This window comes from Tachysurus fulvidraco, chromosome 13 (assembly GCF_022655615.1).
Source record: "Tachysurus fulvidraco isolate hzauxx_2018 chromosome 13, HZAU_PFXX_2.0, whole genome shotgun sequence".
NCBI classification, from domain to species: Eukaryota; Metazoa; Chordata; class Actinopteri; order Siluriformes; family Bagridae; genus Tachysurus; species Tachysurus fulvidraco.
The window spans coordinates 3,292,212-3,307,501 of NC_062530.1; the positions used below are offsets into that span (position 1 = coordinate 3,292,212).

Sequence of the window (15,290 nt, forward strand, 5' to 3'; positions counted from 1 at the left end):
AAGGCTGCAGTAATGTGATTTCTGTAATGTAATTTGTCTGTGGTGTGTGTGTGTGTGTGTGTGTGTGTGTGTGTGTGTGTGTGTGTGTGTGTGTGTGTGTGTGTGTGTGTGTGTGTGTGTGTGATGTGTGCGTGCTGTATAGTGAGTGGTGTGTGTGGTGTGTGTGTGTGTGTGGACAGTTGGGAGGGATCTTGCTCCAGCCTGGATGATTTATGATCTGTGCTCTGTCGTTTTTCTAAAACACGTTTCTCTTCATTTATTTTTAATCTGCAGAGTGATTAGTTCTCCCTGTCACCTGCTACAGCACGTCTGAGCTCCACGTTAATGAGACGGAGACATGAATTCAGAAAGAGAGAGAGAGAGAGAGAGAGAGAGAGAGAGAGAGAGAGAGAGAGAGAGAGAGAGAGAGAGAGAGAGAAATGGGGGAGAGAACATTGGATGAAGAGATTCAGGTTTATAGCATAGAGGCATAAATGAACTGGTGAAATCTTGAGAATGAAGGCACACTGTGTTCTTTTCACTGTTGAAGTGTGTGTGTGTGTGTGTGTGTGTGTGTGTGTGTGTGTGTGTGTGTGTGTGTGTGTGTGTGTGTGTGTGTGTGTGTGTGTGTGTGTGTGTGTGTGTGTGTGTGTGTGTGTGTGTGTGTGTGTGTGTGTGTGTGTGTGTGCGCGTGGCTGAGAAACAGACAGAACTGGGGATGTCCTCTGGTCTGAGAGGAGAAAGCACGCAGAGACAGTGATGAATCAAACAGCTGTTGATAAACTGTGTCCCTTTATGTGTCTTTAAATGAACAATCAGCAAAAGTGGAGGTCACCCGCTGCGTCCAATTCAAACCGTCCTCATTATTTCCATGGCAACACTTTCTTCTAAGCAGTAATTGCTTCATTTTTGCTCACTGTTCATCCTCTGTTCTTCTTTTATTCTCATGTCTGTCCATTTTACTGTCTTTCTCTCTGACTCATCCTGTTTGCCTACCTGTATAATATATGATACGAATTAGGGACAAACTTTTATGCAGCGGCTACAAAATACAATAAAACCATATATGACATTTTCATGGCATTAATTGCTTGAGATTCTGAGGCTTCGGGTTCACATCAAGGGTCTTCTGTCCAGATGTGCTCATATACCCTTAATAAAGCTATAAATATTGTTTACCCCTCTGCCTTAGCCTGATGGTAAACCATAAAGCCATCGTATACTAACACAACACATCTGTTATCATTACAGTTATTCTCCATATATTGTTTAGGGTTTAATAAGACTGTTAAACAATGGTATAAGTTCAATTCTCTATCATTCCATAGTGTGAATTGTTGTCCTGTGAGCGACAGATACAACTGGTCCAAAATCTTCCATTTATTCAAAATTCCATCAATTGAGTGTTTTATTTATTTACTTTATATCATGTAAAGTTTCTTTTGTATTTTCCCCTTTTTTATACTTTATATCCAGAGTAAGTGTAACAGCTAGGATTGATTTTGAGAGTAACAAAAAACCTAAATCTGATCCAATCACCATCAACAATCACTGCAGCTTAGTGATAACAGGTTTTACTGAAGCTCTCTCTCTCTCTCTCTCTCTCTCTCTCCCCTTAATACCACCTCTCTCCTCTCCCTTCTCTCTCCTCTATCTTCTTTCTTCTCCCTCACACACTCTCTCTCCCACTCTCTCTCTCTCTCTCTCTCTCTCTCTCTCTCTCTCTCTCCCTCACACACTCCCCCCCCTCTCTCTCCCTCACAAACTCTCCCTCTCCCTCTCTCCCTCTCTCTTCCTCTCTCCGTAATTACTGAACACTCACCTCACTAGGGAGCAAGCTTTAAATAAAGACCTGATCAGATCCTATAAGGTCAGTAGAACACACACACACACACACACACACACACACACACACACACACACACACACACACACACACACACACACACACACACACACACACACACACACAGAGCAAACGAGAGGCTGAAAGAGAGAGGGTGTTTCTCCCTGTATTGATCTGCTGCCTGTAAGTCTTGTTCTGCTGTCTAAACATTATTGATTACTCCTCCCTCAGGTATAGGCTCCCTGTTCAATTTTCATTTTCCACCTATTTGTTCCTCTTTAAGGGAACTTGATTCTCCTTGTAAGTCAATACACATGAAAGAAAAAGACTGTGTGTTTGACAGGAAAGTGAAACCTCTCAACATTTCTCTCTGAACCTTGTTATTTAACTTAATCTCATTTGTGCCACAAAGCTAAATCCTGCCCAGATGTTTCACTGCCTTAGCATCCTGATTATCATTGTGATTATTTGGATTAGTAGGATTCCGATACTTTTTTTTTTTTTTTAACAAAAATTTACCTTTTTATTAATTTATTTTTTTTACTGTTAATTGATGTTAGCACCACCTACTGGCTTGAATTTCCATTCGACAATTGCCTTGTGTTGGTACTTTGTGTTCTTCCTTATGGATTAAACAAACAGTAATTTTACACACGAGGCATTATGTGATAACGTTTACTGCTTGTATATGCGAAGTCAAAGCAAATTTAACCATAAATGAAATAAAACTCACCATACGTGACACGTACAGACTCTTCTGTTATAATTTACAGCACATTATGCACTTTTTTGTAGATATACTGTTTATAACTTATCCAGCTTTTCCCAAGTCATCCAGTGATGCAGATTTCAGACCTTCAGTGAGAAGACACCAACTCCATGTGGTGTTTGAGGACAACAACCTCCTCATCAATATACAATTATGACTGTTTCTGACTGTAGAAAGGACATTAATCATAATACCACACTCTGGTGTTTATAACAGTTTATAATCACACCCTCCAGTGTCACCCAAATGAGGATGAGGTTCACTTTTGAGTTTGGTTCCTCTCAAGGATTCCTCCTCTTCCATCTAAGGGAGTTTTTCCTCACCTCAGTCACCTCAGACTTGTTCATTAGGGATAAATACAAACACATTTAAATATGATTGGAACTTTTTGTACTATATTTCTTATGTTCTGTAAAGCTGCTTTGACACAATGCTGATCGTTAAAACCGCTAGACAAATAAAATGTAACTGAATTGAACTTATTGCAGCACGTTCGCCTCACACCTCCAGGGTTGGGGGTTCGATTCCCGCCGCCGCCTTGTGTGTGTGGAGTTTGCATGTTCTCCCCGTGCATCGGGGGTTTCCTCCCCCGGTCCAAAGACATGATTGACATCTCTGGAAAATTGTCCGTAGTGTGTGAGTGAATGAGAGTGTGTGTGTGTGCCCTTCGATGGGTTGGCACTCCGTCCAGGGTGTATCCTGCCTTGATGCCCGATGATGATGCCCTGAGATAGGCACAGGCTCCCCGTGACCCGAGAAGTTCGGATAAACGGCAGTGCTTACTAAAACTGCCAGACACAGGAACAGTTTCTTTCCCCAGACAATCACCCTGATCAACAACTCAGCATAATTAATTATATTTACTGCTTCTTATCATCAGTACTGCATTATCAGGACTGTCAGTCATCACATCGTCTGTATATTACACACTGCTGCATATTGTATTTGCACTCCCACACTTTATGTACATAACCGATCAGTCATATTCTATATTCATATTTTATATATTTTATTCATATTTTATACTCATCCTGTCTACATCGTATCCCATCGTCTGCATTGTCTTGTATAGTTTGTATAGTATTGTGTATGTCTGTACTTTTAAGAGTCACAAAGTGCTGGAACCAAATTTCTTGTATGTGTCAACACACTTGGCCAATAACTCTGATTCTGATTCCGAGTGTATAAAGCTCTGTATTTATTCTCTCCAGACACTGTTTCTTACATTAAGGTTGGTATATAATGCTGTGGGATTCATGACAATTACTAATATTTAGTATATATATATATATATATATATATATATAAAAAAAACAAAGCCCCAAAGTTTCCATAATTGGCTTCTTAATGTTATAAAAGCTTTTCCACTGACTTTAGTGTTTATCCTGTTAAGAGATTACTGAATTTCATTTATCTGCAATTTGAGTTGGACAGGATCATAACCGATGATGTCATAACCGATGATGTCTATTTTCTCCACTGTTTCATTTTAGTAGATTGTGTTTGCTGATGCCGAAGAGTTCCGTCTTTAAAAAGTAAAAGAGATGAACAAAGTGGCTGCATGAAATACGTATGAAATAATGTTTATGACCAGACAGGATGTGACCTTTTATTTATTTATTTGTGCATTTGTGTTATCTGTCAACATTATAAATGTGAATATTGTAGTTAATCTGAAAACCGCAGATATTTTATTTTTTACTCCTACACGTTATTAGTGTTCAGTTCACAGTCAACCGTATTGTCTTTCATTTTCTCCCACAGGACGACAGGAAACTCTTAAATCCCTGCACACGAGGCTTGTCTATTCCTCTATAGACTTGACGTATCTCTCGTACGCTGCTTCATCCATTAGAGCATCCAGTTCTTCTGGTACTGAGACGGTCATTTTTATCAGCCAGCCTGGAAAAACAGTGCAAAAAAACAACAACAATTCTGATTAATGATGCACAGTAAAAATTCCAGTGTACAAATACAATAAATCAGTTTTATCCCAGATTGTCAGGGTTTATTTGGGTCATAATGTCATTTCCCAGATGGAGCCTGTGGTCGTAACCTGATCCCACCACTTCGCCCTGTTAAAGAAAACCATGCAGAAAGATCAGGAATGAAGCCTCACCATCTTTGTAGCATGACTTATTGACCAGTCCAGGATTGTCAGAAAGTTCCTGGTTAACTTCGGTCACCTCCCCTGTTAAAGGAGAGTACAGCTCGCTTGCTGCCTTCACGCTCTCCAGAGTACCGAACTCATCTACACACAGACACGTACACATGAGGCATGGATGTGAAATCACCTGAGCGTTTGCGTCAACGTCGTACAGTACAAAAGACTTGTACACAAATTCATACCCGATTGAGAGAATTTTGTGCCAACTTCAGGAAGACCACAATACACCACATCACCCAAAGCTTCCTGGAAAGAAGAAGCAAAAGTCACTAAACAGCACTAAAATCACACACACAGCAGTCTGTATATCTACACCAAATACCATTCATAAGGACGTTTAAAATGCACACAATTACCTCATTTAAGATTCTTAACCACTTTAGATAAGTTTTTTGAGACATGAATTATAAATCAATCAATAAATGAACTTATACATGGGTGGCTGGATAGATGGATGGATGGATGTATGTATGGATAGATGGATTGATAGACGGACGGACTGATGGACGCATGCATGTATGTATGTATGGATGGATTGATAGATGGATGGATGGATGGATGGATGGATGGATGGATGGATAGATGAATGGATTGATGGATGGATGGATGGAAGGATGAATGGATGGATAGATGTATGTATGTATGTATGGATAGATGGATGGATGTCAGTGTGACTATAAAGTTCCTAGAGCAAAAAACAAAGACAGACCTGGACACTGAGTAGTCTGCTTACCTGAGCAAAGTTACTGATGCCCACAGTACCTATGCCGTTTTCCACTCGCACCCACTCGTGTTTGTCTGTGTACTTTAGTGCTGTGGATTGAGGCACAACAGAAGGATAAGGTGTTAATATAATGAATAAATCAACATAGCACAACATTGTGAACAAAGTGCACTCGCAGTGTTACCAGATCTCAGCCGTTTGCATATGTTTATGATGTGCAAGATCCACAGGATTGTATTTAAGTGATACATAAACTAAAAGTAGGTATAAACCTGACCATATGTAGGCTGAAGCTTAAAGCACATCTCACTAATGCTCTTGCACTGAATGAACACAAATCCCCACTGCCTTACAGTAAAGGAGTAGATAATGTGCAGATAATGAGGAGCACATAATGTGATTAGACCTTAAAGACAAAAGTTACTAATATAAAATGAACTAAACCTTAAGGTGTCACAGCTTAATATTTTGACCAGATATACGATCGACCTTTTCTGCTGCTCATACCACAGTCTCAAATGTATCGTTTACCCTGACTATTAAATGTACAGAACAAAATGTACAGAACAAAACTGACTAGAACTAAACCACAACAAATAGTTTAGGTTACGCAGAGATGCACAGACAACTTAATGACAACGTGAAACAAACTAACAAGAGAAGCAACGAAATGGAAAAGACAAACTTAGAACTACCTTTTTAAGAAGAAAAATTGGGGGTGGAGGGATTGATGGATGGATGGATAGATAATTAGACAGACAGACAGGCAGACAGAATAGATATACAGACAGACAGACAGGAAGACAGAATATATACAGACAGACAGACAGACAGACGGGTAGATGACAGATATACAGACAGACAGACACATACAGATAGACAGACAGACATACACACAGACAGACACATACAGATAGACAGACAGACACAGACAGATAGACAGACAGACAGACAGACACATACAGATAGACAGACAGACAGACAGACACAAACAGATAGATAGATAGACAGACAGACAGACAGATAGATAGATAGATAGACAGACAGACAGACAGACACATACAGATAGATAGATAGACAGACAGACAGGCAGACAGTTCCTGGTTAGATAGATAGATAGATAGATAGACAGACAGACATACAGACAGACACATACAGACAGACAGACAGACAGACAGACACATACAGACAGACAGACACATACAGACAGACACACAGACACACACACAGACAGATATACAGACAGACAGACAGACACATACACACAGACAGACACATACAGATAGATAGATATACAGACACACAGACACATACAGACAGACACAGACAGACAGACACATAGATAGACAGACAGACAGACATACAGACAGGCAGACACATAGACAGACAAACAGACATACATACAGACAGACAGACAGACACATACAGACAGACACATAGATAGATAGACAGACAGACAGACAGACATACAGACACATAGACAGACAGACAGACAGACAGACAGACAGACAGACAGACAGACAGACAGACAGACAATAATCCCTTATATTCACGCTACAATGTTGCTGATAACAAGTTAAAACTAAAACAAGTAAAACTACCTGAAGAGAAGCGATGAGTCAGTGACAGGTCTCTTTTAAAACACGTTCTCGCCAGCAGTCGCGGAGGAGAGACAACATTTTTATGCACAATTCGGGGAAGTAAAGTTAAACTTGTGGAAACTCGTCCCAACATAAAGCACACCGCCATGTTTCCCAATGACGTCTAAATCAGTGGACTGTTCGCGGCGCGCATTGAAAACGTCACTGTTAGAATCAGTATCAGAAGGAGTTCGCGCATGCGTGTCAATAAATCTGTAAACAAAATAAACAACACAACAACAATCTGAGAATAAAACAAATAAATAAAAATACACTTATGTAAATACAAATAGACCAAAAAAAAATAAATGAAAAAATAAATAAATTGTGCTATAGATGAATAATAAATAGATGATAGGATGGAATAGAATAGAATGAGATGCAGGAATGTATTGGGATGGAAGTGGTGATAAATAATCATAAATATAAGTTTATTGCACGTTGTTATTGTGTAACGGGAGAACATTTAACTGTTCCATCAGTTAGATTGCCTGGGAGGAATATCTGTCCTGTTGTGCTGGTATTTTGGGGCTCTGTATCACCAGCCACATCGTAAATGTTCAAAAAGTGGATGACTTGGATGTGAGGGATTCGGTGTGATTTTCTGAGCCTGTTTCCTCACTCTGGATATATACAGTTCAGTGGGCAGGGGAACGCCGATAATCCTTTCAGCAGTCTGAACTGTTCTCTGTAGTCTTCCGATGTCTGATTTTGTACCTCTAGCTGATCCAAACCAGACCGATGTGCACATAACAGACTCGATAAATAGAACCGTTTCAACAGCTTCTGTGGCAATTTAATCTTCCTCAACTGGCTAAAGAAGTACATCCTACGTTGGGCCTTTTTCACAATGGTGTTGATGTGAGTGTTCCACTTCAGATCCTGGGAGATGGAGCCCAATATGTGCTGTCCATTATAGTGAGTGGGGGGAGTGCAGAGGGGTCTCTCCTGAAGTCCGCTTTAATCTCCACTGTTTTGAGCGTATTGAGCTCCAAGTTGTGACTGTACCAGACAGCCAGCTCTTTCACCTCCCATCTGTAGGCAGACTCGTCTCCGTCCTCGGTGAAGCTGATGACTGTAGTGTTGTCTGCAAACTTCAGGAGCAGAACCCCCTGACAGAGGGGTCATTAAAGGTGCATTTCCTCAGTCTCACTAGCTGCTGCCTTTCTGTCTGAAAGCTGATGATCCACTGACAGATAAAGCTACGAACAGAGAGCCGGGTTAGTTTGGTCTGGAGGAGTGTTGGAATGATTGTGTGAAAGTCTATAAACAGGGTCCACACATAAGTCTCTGATTTATCCAGGTGTTGCAGGACGTATTGCAGTCCCAAGTTTACTGCATCATCCATGGTCCTGTTTGCTTGATAAGTGTCCAACTGCATGGAGTCCATTAAGGGTACAGTGAAGTCTTCCAGTTAAGCCAGAACTAGTTTTTTAAACAACTTCATGACGACAGACATCAGTGCTGTCAGACATCTTGTTTTTCTTTTGGACAGGGATGATGGTTGTGCATTTGAAGCAGACAGGGAATTCACACAGCTCCAGTGGTCTTCTGCTGAAGATCTGTGTGAAGATGGGGTCAGCACAGGTTTTCAGACAGACTTGTGTCACACCGTCTGGGCCTGGTGCCTTTCTTCTTTTGTCCTTTCTGAAGACCTGGTGCACATCATCTTCACTGATCTGGAGCACAGGGGTTGGGGGGGGGGGTTACTGGAGGTTTCAAAGGTTGTGTAAAGAGTTGGTCAGAAGGGATGTGGTGGGTTTCAATTGTACAATAACTCTCAATCAGATCGGGGTTATTATGATGGACGATGTACCTGCACTCAGGTAGAGACTCCACCTATCAGAGGGTGAGCTATGTTATTATGATGGACGCTGTACCTGCGCTCAGGTAGAGACTCCACCCATCATAGGGTGATCGATGTTATTATGATAGACGCTGTACCTGCGCTCAGGTAGAGACTCCACCCATCAGAGGGAGATTGATATTATAATGGACGCTGTACCTGCGCTCAGGTAGAGACTTCACCCATCAGAGGGTGATTGGAGTTATTATAATGGACGCTGTACCTGCGCTCAAGTAGAGACTCCACCCATCAGAGGGTGATCGGGGTTATTATTATAGACGCTGTACCTGCGCTCAGGTAGAGACTCCACCCATCAGAGGGTGATTGGAGTTATTATAATGGATGCTGTACCTGCGCTCAAGTAGAGACTCCACCCATCAGAGGGTGATCGGGGTTATTATTATAGACGCTGTACCTGCGCTCAAGTAGATACTCCACCCATCAGAGGGTGATTGGGGTTATTATAATGGACGCTGTACCTGCGCTCAGGTAGAGACTCCACCCATCAGAGGGTGATTGGGGTTATTATAATGGACGCTGTACCTGCGCTCAGGTAGAGACTCCACCCATCAGAGGGTGATTGGGGTTATTATAATGGACGCTGTACCTGCGCTCAGGTAGAGACTCCACCCATCAGAGGGTGATTGGGGTTATTATAATGGACGCTGTACCTGCGCTCAGGTAGAGACTCCACCCATCAGAGGGTGATTGGGGTTATTATAATGGACGCTGTACCTGCGCTCAGGTAGAGACTCCACCCATCAGAGGGTGATTGGGGTTATTATAATGGACGCTGTACCTGCGCTCAGGTAGAGACTCCACCCATCAGAGGGTGATTGGGGTTATTATAATGGACGCTGTACCTGCGCTCAGGTAGAGACTCCACCCATCAGAGGGTGATTGGGGTTATTATAATGGACGCTGTACCTGCGCTCAGGTAGAGACTCCACCCATCAGAGGGTGATTGGGGTTATTATAATGGACGTTGTACCTGCGCTCAGGTAGAGACTCCACCCATCAGAGGGTGATTGGGGTTATTATAATGGACGCTGTACCTGCGCTCAGGTAGAGACTCCACCCATCAGAGGGTGATTGGGGTTATTATAATGGACGCTGTACCTGCGCTCAGGTAGAGACTCCACCCATCAGAGGGTGATTGGGGTTATTATAATGGACGCTGTACCTGCGCTCAGGTAGAGACTCCACCCATCAGAGGGTGATTGGGGTTATTATAATGGACGCTGTACCTGCGCTCAGGTAGAGACTCCACCCATCAGAGGGTGATTGGGGTTATTATAATGGACGCTGTACCTGCGCTCAAGTAGAGACTCCACCCATCAGAGGGTGATTGGGGTTATTATAATGGACGCTGTACCTGCGCTCAGGTAGAGACTCCACCCATCAGAGGGTGATTGGGGTTATTATAATGGACGTTGTACCTGCGCTCAGGTAGAGACTCCACCCATCAGAGGGTGATTGGGGTTATTATAATGGACGTTGTACCTGCGCTCAGGTAGAGACTCCACCCATCAGAGGGTGATTGGGGTTATTATAATGGACGCTGTACCTGCGCTCAGGTAGAGACTCCACCCATCAGAGGGTGATTGGGGTTATTATAATGGACGCTGTACCTGCGCTCAGGTAGAGACTCCACCCATCAGAGGTGATTGGGGTTATTATAATGGACGCTGTACCTGCGCTCAGGTAGAGACTCCACCCATCAGAGGGTGATTGGGGTTATTATAATGGACGCTGTACCTGCGCTCAGGTAGAGACTCCACCCATCAGAGGGTGATTGGGGTTATTATAATGGACGCTGTACCTGCGCTCAGGTAGAGACTCCACCCATCAGAGGGTGATTGGGGTTATTATAATGGACGCTGTACCTGCGCTCAGGTAGAGACTCCACCCATCAGAGGGTGATTGGGGTTATTATAATGGACGCTGTACCTGCGCTCAGGTAGAGACTCCACCCATCAGACGGTGGTGGGGGTTATTATAATGGACGCTGTACCTGCGCTCAGGTAGAGACTCCACCCATCAGAGGGTGATTGGGGTTATTATAATGGACGCTGTACCTGCGCTCAGGTAGAGACTCCACCCATCAGAGGGTGATTGGGGTTATTATAATGGACGCTGTACCTGCGCTCAAGTAGAGACTCCACCCATCAGAGGGTGATTGGGGTTATTATAATGGACGCTGTACCTGCGCTCAGGTAGAGACTCCACCCATCAGAGGGTGATTGGGGTTATTATAATGGACGCTGTACCTGCGCTCAGGTAGAGAGAGAGAAAGAGACTGCACTCTAGCTGAAGATGGAAATTGTGCGCGAGCCGCTCAGGATAAAAACTCATCCCAGCGCGTGACCCAGATTTAAACTCAGCGTTTTTTAACCTGCTTCCTGACAGCTGACGGCAGATTTAGTGAAAAAAAATGGCTTCATAATTTTAAACTGTTTCCATACGGACGCTGCCCTGAGATGAACGAACAGCGGAAACTGAAGCTGTTTTCTCTCTGGACGCTTTTATTCCTCAGACTGGTCGTTTTGCCAGGTAGGAAACTGATGCTGAGGCGTTATAACGGACCGTTAATTAACATTATAGCATTGTTTGGAGCTTATTTAGCATATATAACGTGTTTATTAATTTTTTTTTACTTACATTTGATACTAATACTGTTTTGGTACAATTTGAAACGTTATATTTGTATTTTTCTTTATTTATTCGATAGTTTTTATTAAAACCTCATTCAGGCTAATACTTTCCTGTTTGATAGGATTCCTTTGCCAGGTATCAAAAACAGAAAATAACTTGAATAGGTACGTATTTTGTATCTGTGTGTGTATTTGTTTTAAGCATCTTTAAAGAATTCTGTTTCTGAGAGGAAGCGATGAAGAAAGTTCTAGAAAAAAAAGTGCTTCAGTGATGCATTTAAAGATGTTCTTTGTTTTTCATATTATTTCTCTTATTCTGAACAAGTTTGAAAGTTTTCTGTTAATTGAGAATATGTTAAATCTCATGGGACTGTAGTTGTGTGTGTCAGAGAGAGAGAGAGAGAGAGAGAGAGAGAGAGAGAGAGAGAGAGAGAGAGAGAGAGAGAGAGATGGAGAGAGAAAGAGAGAGAGAAAGAGAGAGAGATGGAGAGAGAGAATATAGCTGTAGGCATTTATCATAAATATTAACTGAATGTTAATGTTGACAGACACACACACACACACACACACACACACACACACACACACACACACACACACACACACTCACAGACAGTGAGGGAGAGAGAGAGAGAGAGAGACTGAGAGAGGGAGAGACTGAGAGAGAGAGAGAGAGAGAGACAGAGACAGAGAGAGAGATAGAGTGGGAGACAGAGAGTGACAGAGTGAGAGACTGAGAGATAGATAGAGAGACAGAGAGATAGAGTGAGAGACAGAGTGAGAGACAGAGAGATAGATAGAGAGACCGAGAGATAGAGTGAGAGACTAAGCTTGTTTTGACAGTCAGTTAAATTGGCCCCATTATAAAGTTTATCTCAGATAAATTAGCCTTTATTCCAAAGTTTGCAGTTTAATCCTGTTATGTCAGTGATAATGTGAGGCTTTGAATTGGGACTTTCTTCACCATCACCGTGCTCCATCATTAATGTTTCTGTGTGGCATCTTAAGTAGGTCTAATGGTGCGCTCCCACCGTCACTGTGCTTTTAATACTGCTCTCTTTGTGCTACTCCTAAAAGGAGAGTTAATGCACTGCGGCAGAAACGAGATCTCTTCCGTGAGGAGGTGAGTACACCTAAGAGAAAATGTCTAGGGAAAGAGTGGAGCAACCACACACACACACACACACACACACACACACACACACACACACACACACACACACACACACACACACACATCTATACACACAAAGTCCTAAGCTTTTCTGCATGTTGACAAAGCTGTCTTTGTAAACTTAGCACAAATGCAACAGAACTAAGAGCCCAAGTCCCAAACGTCTGTAGCTGTCACACCATTTTAAGGAAACACAGACTCAGTCTTACTAATCTGACTCCACACCACACTCAGAAATCGAACATGACCCCGTAAAAGAATGTTTCCATATTTATATGCCATGTTTATAATTTGCAGAGCGTCAGTGCAGTTCTGTCTGATTCAACTCTCCATCGAAGTGTCCTGCGTAATTATACAGCTCGAGATACATCCTCAGGTAACACACCGACATGAGCTTTCTCAACGAAGGTGTGCTGTACTTTATGGTGTGAAATTTTACCCTTTGACAAAAAGCAGAACATCTACAAATCAGTAACTACACATTTAGTGTGTTAACCCAATGTGGTAGGAATCCCAAACCATACACAAGTGACACTTTACTTACTTTTAATAATTGTAGGATCGGTAGGTCTCAATGCAGACAAAGTCTCTTTCAGGAAGAAATTAAATTTAATTCAATTCAAATTTAATTTTTACAGTATGGCACTTTTAGCAATTTACATTGTCTCAAAGCAGCTTTACAGAACATACCAAACATAATACAAAAAGCTTAATATTATACAAATATTAATATCATACAAAAAGTTAAAGATTAATATTAGGCTTATATTTAAATGTGTTTGTATTTATCCCTAATGAACAAGTCTGAGGTGACTCAGGTGACTGTGGTGAGGAAAAACTCCCATATGGTAAAGGAAGAAACCTCGAGAGGAACCAGACTCAAACGGGAATCTTCATTTGGGTGACACTGGAGGGTGTGATTATAAATATACAGTCTGAAAATTGTGTATTGATGAGGAGGTTGTTGTCCTCAAACACCACATGTAGTTGGCATCTCATCTTAGAATGCCTGAATACTTCATGAAGATGCCTAGATGCCTCAGGATCCTCACAGGGTTGGCCTCGTCTCAATGAAGGTTCAAAATCTTCATTGGAGCTGGTACAGAGAGAAGCAGCGGAGAGGAATCAGCGTACAGTAGCTAACGTTCGTAATATTAGCAAGCACTAAATGATAACGTGCGTTTACTAGAGCTCAAGATTATGGGATGTATTCTGTGTACGCCTGACTAAAGAGATCGATCTTTAATCTACATTTGAACTGGGAAAGTGTGTCTGAGACCCGAACATTTATCAGGAAGACTATTCCAAAGTTTTGAAGCTAAATATGAAAACGCTCTAGCGCCTTTAGTAGAGATTGATATTCTGGGAATTACCAGAAGTCCTGAGTTTTGTGATCTCAGTGAGTGTGAAGGATTGTAGCGTGTTAGAAGACAGGGTACATACATAGGAGCTAAATCATTTAGAGTACTTGTACATAGCTAGCTGCATTTTGGACTGCAGCCTATTTAGTGAAGATGCAGGACAACCACCTAGTAATGCATTACAATAGTCCAGTCTGGAGGTCATAACTGCATGAACTAGCTTCTCAGCATCAGATACAGACAGGATGTTTCTCAGCTTGGCAATATTTCTAAGGTGGAAGAAGGCTGTGTTTGTAACATGGGCGCTATGATTTTCAAAAGACAAGTTGGCGTCTAATATAACACTGTCGAGCTATTAGTAACAGGACATCCTTCTAAATGGAAGTACTGCACTGTTTCTTGGACAGATAAGTAGTATTTCTGTCTTATCAGAAGTTAACAACAGAAAATTACAGTTCAGTAAATATTTTATATCTTTTATATACAATATTTTAAACAATCGGTTACCAATTTAGATACTTCACCTGGTTTTGATGAATGGAAACTAATCCCATGCCTTCTGATGATGTTTCCTAAGGGAAGCATTTACATTGAGAAAAGCAGAGGTCCTAAAACTGGTCCTTGAGGTAAAGATAACGAGTTAATAATATTAAGAAGAGGTTCACCTGCTGTACTGTATGTAACACGTCTTTAAGTTGGAATGGCATCTAAAAAACATGTTGATTTAGCTGTAGTAATAAGTTTATCTAACTCTTCTTGTCCTGTACTTGTAAAGCACTGTGGTTGTGAGTGTAGAGCTTTAGGATCGACTGGATCACGGGTTGAACATCAACTATTTTGTTCCTGATACTTTTCATTTTATCAGTGAAGAATCTCATAAACTGTTAATCTAGCCACTGTGCTAAATAGAAACCTGGGATTGTTTTGGTTATTCTCTATGGGTTTGCTCAGGTGCTCAGCTCTAGCATCTTTTAGAGCCTGTCTATAGCTAGACATACTGTTCTTGTATGCAATTGTAAAAACCTCTAATTTCCTTTTTCTCCACTTTCGCTCGAGGTTACGGGTTTACGGCGTGAATATGATTAGCATACCGTGGCGCGGGTGTTTTGTCTCTAACCTTTTTTAATCGG

The 15,290-nt window shown here is 41.8% G+C and overlaps 2 protein-coding genes across 2 annotated transcripts in view; one reads left to right on the forward strand and one right to left on the reverse strand.

The window, feature by feature from the left end:
• Positions 1–4,196: 4,196 nt before the first annotated feature.
• gcsha (glycine cleavage system protein H (aminomethyl carrier), a) lies at positions 4,197–7,279 on the reverse strand. Its single transcript, XM_027159252.2, has 5 exons — positions 7,087–7,279; positions 5,495–5,574; positions 4,944–5,007; positions 4,714–4,845; positions 4,197–4,496 (listed from the first exon to the last, which is right to left on the reverse strand). Exons 1-5 carry the CDS (start codon positions 7,232–7,234, stop codon positions 4,399–4,401), a joined length of 522 nt encoding a protein of 173 aa, XP_027015053.2. The 5' UTR covers positions 7,235–7,279; the 3' UTR covers positions 4,197–4,398.
• A 3,690-nt stretch (positions 7,280–10,969) lies between these two features.
• Positions 10,970–15,290, forward strand: part of otogl (otogelin-like) — a 41,474-nt gene continuing 37,153 nt past the window's right edge. Inside the window, exons 1-4 of the mRNA XM_027159212.2 lie at positions 10,970–11,524; positions 11,748–11,790; positions 12,703–12,748; positions 13,097–13,175. Of these exons, the coding sequence (XP_027015013.2) occupies positions 11,452–11,524; positions 11,748–11,790; positions 12,703–12,748; positions 13,097–13,175 (241 nt within the window). The 5' untranslated portion in view covers positions 10,970–11,451. The remainder of the gene's footprint in view (positions 11,525–11,747; positions 11,791–12,702; positions 12,749–13,096; positions 13,176–15,290) is intronic.

Excerpts from the sequence above, each read along its gene's own strand:
- gcsha (XM_027159252.2), bottom strand. The coding sequence starts at position 7,234 with ATGGCGGTGTGCTTTATGTTGGGACGAGTTTCCACAAGTTTAACTTTA. Across the intron at positions 5,008-5,494 it reads GCATCAGTAACTTTGCTCAG|GAAGCTTTGGGTGATGTGGT; the intron begins GTAAGCAGACTA and ends TCTTCTTTCCAG. Across the intron at positions 4,846-4,943 it reads CACAAAATTCTCTCAATCGG|ATGAGTTCGGTACTCTGGAG; the intron begins GTATGAATTTGT and ends GTCTGTGTGTAG.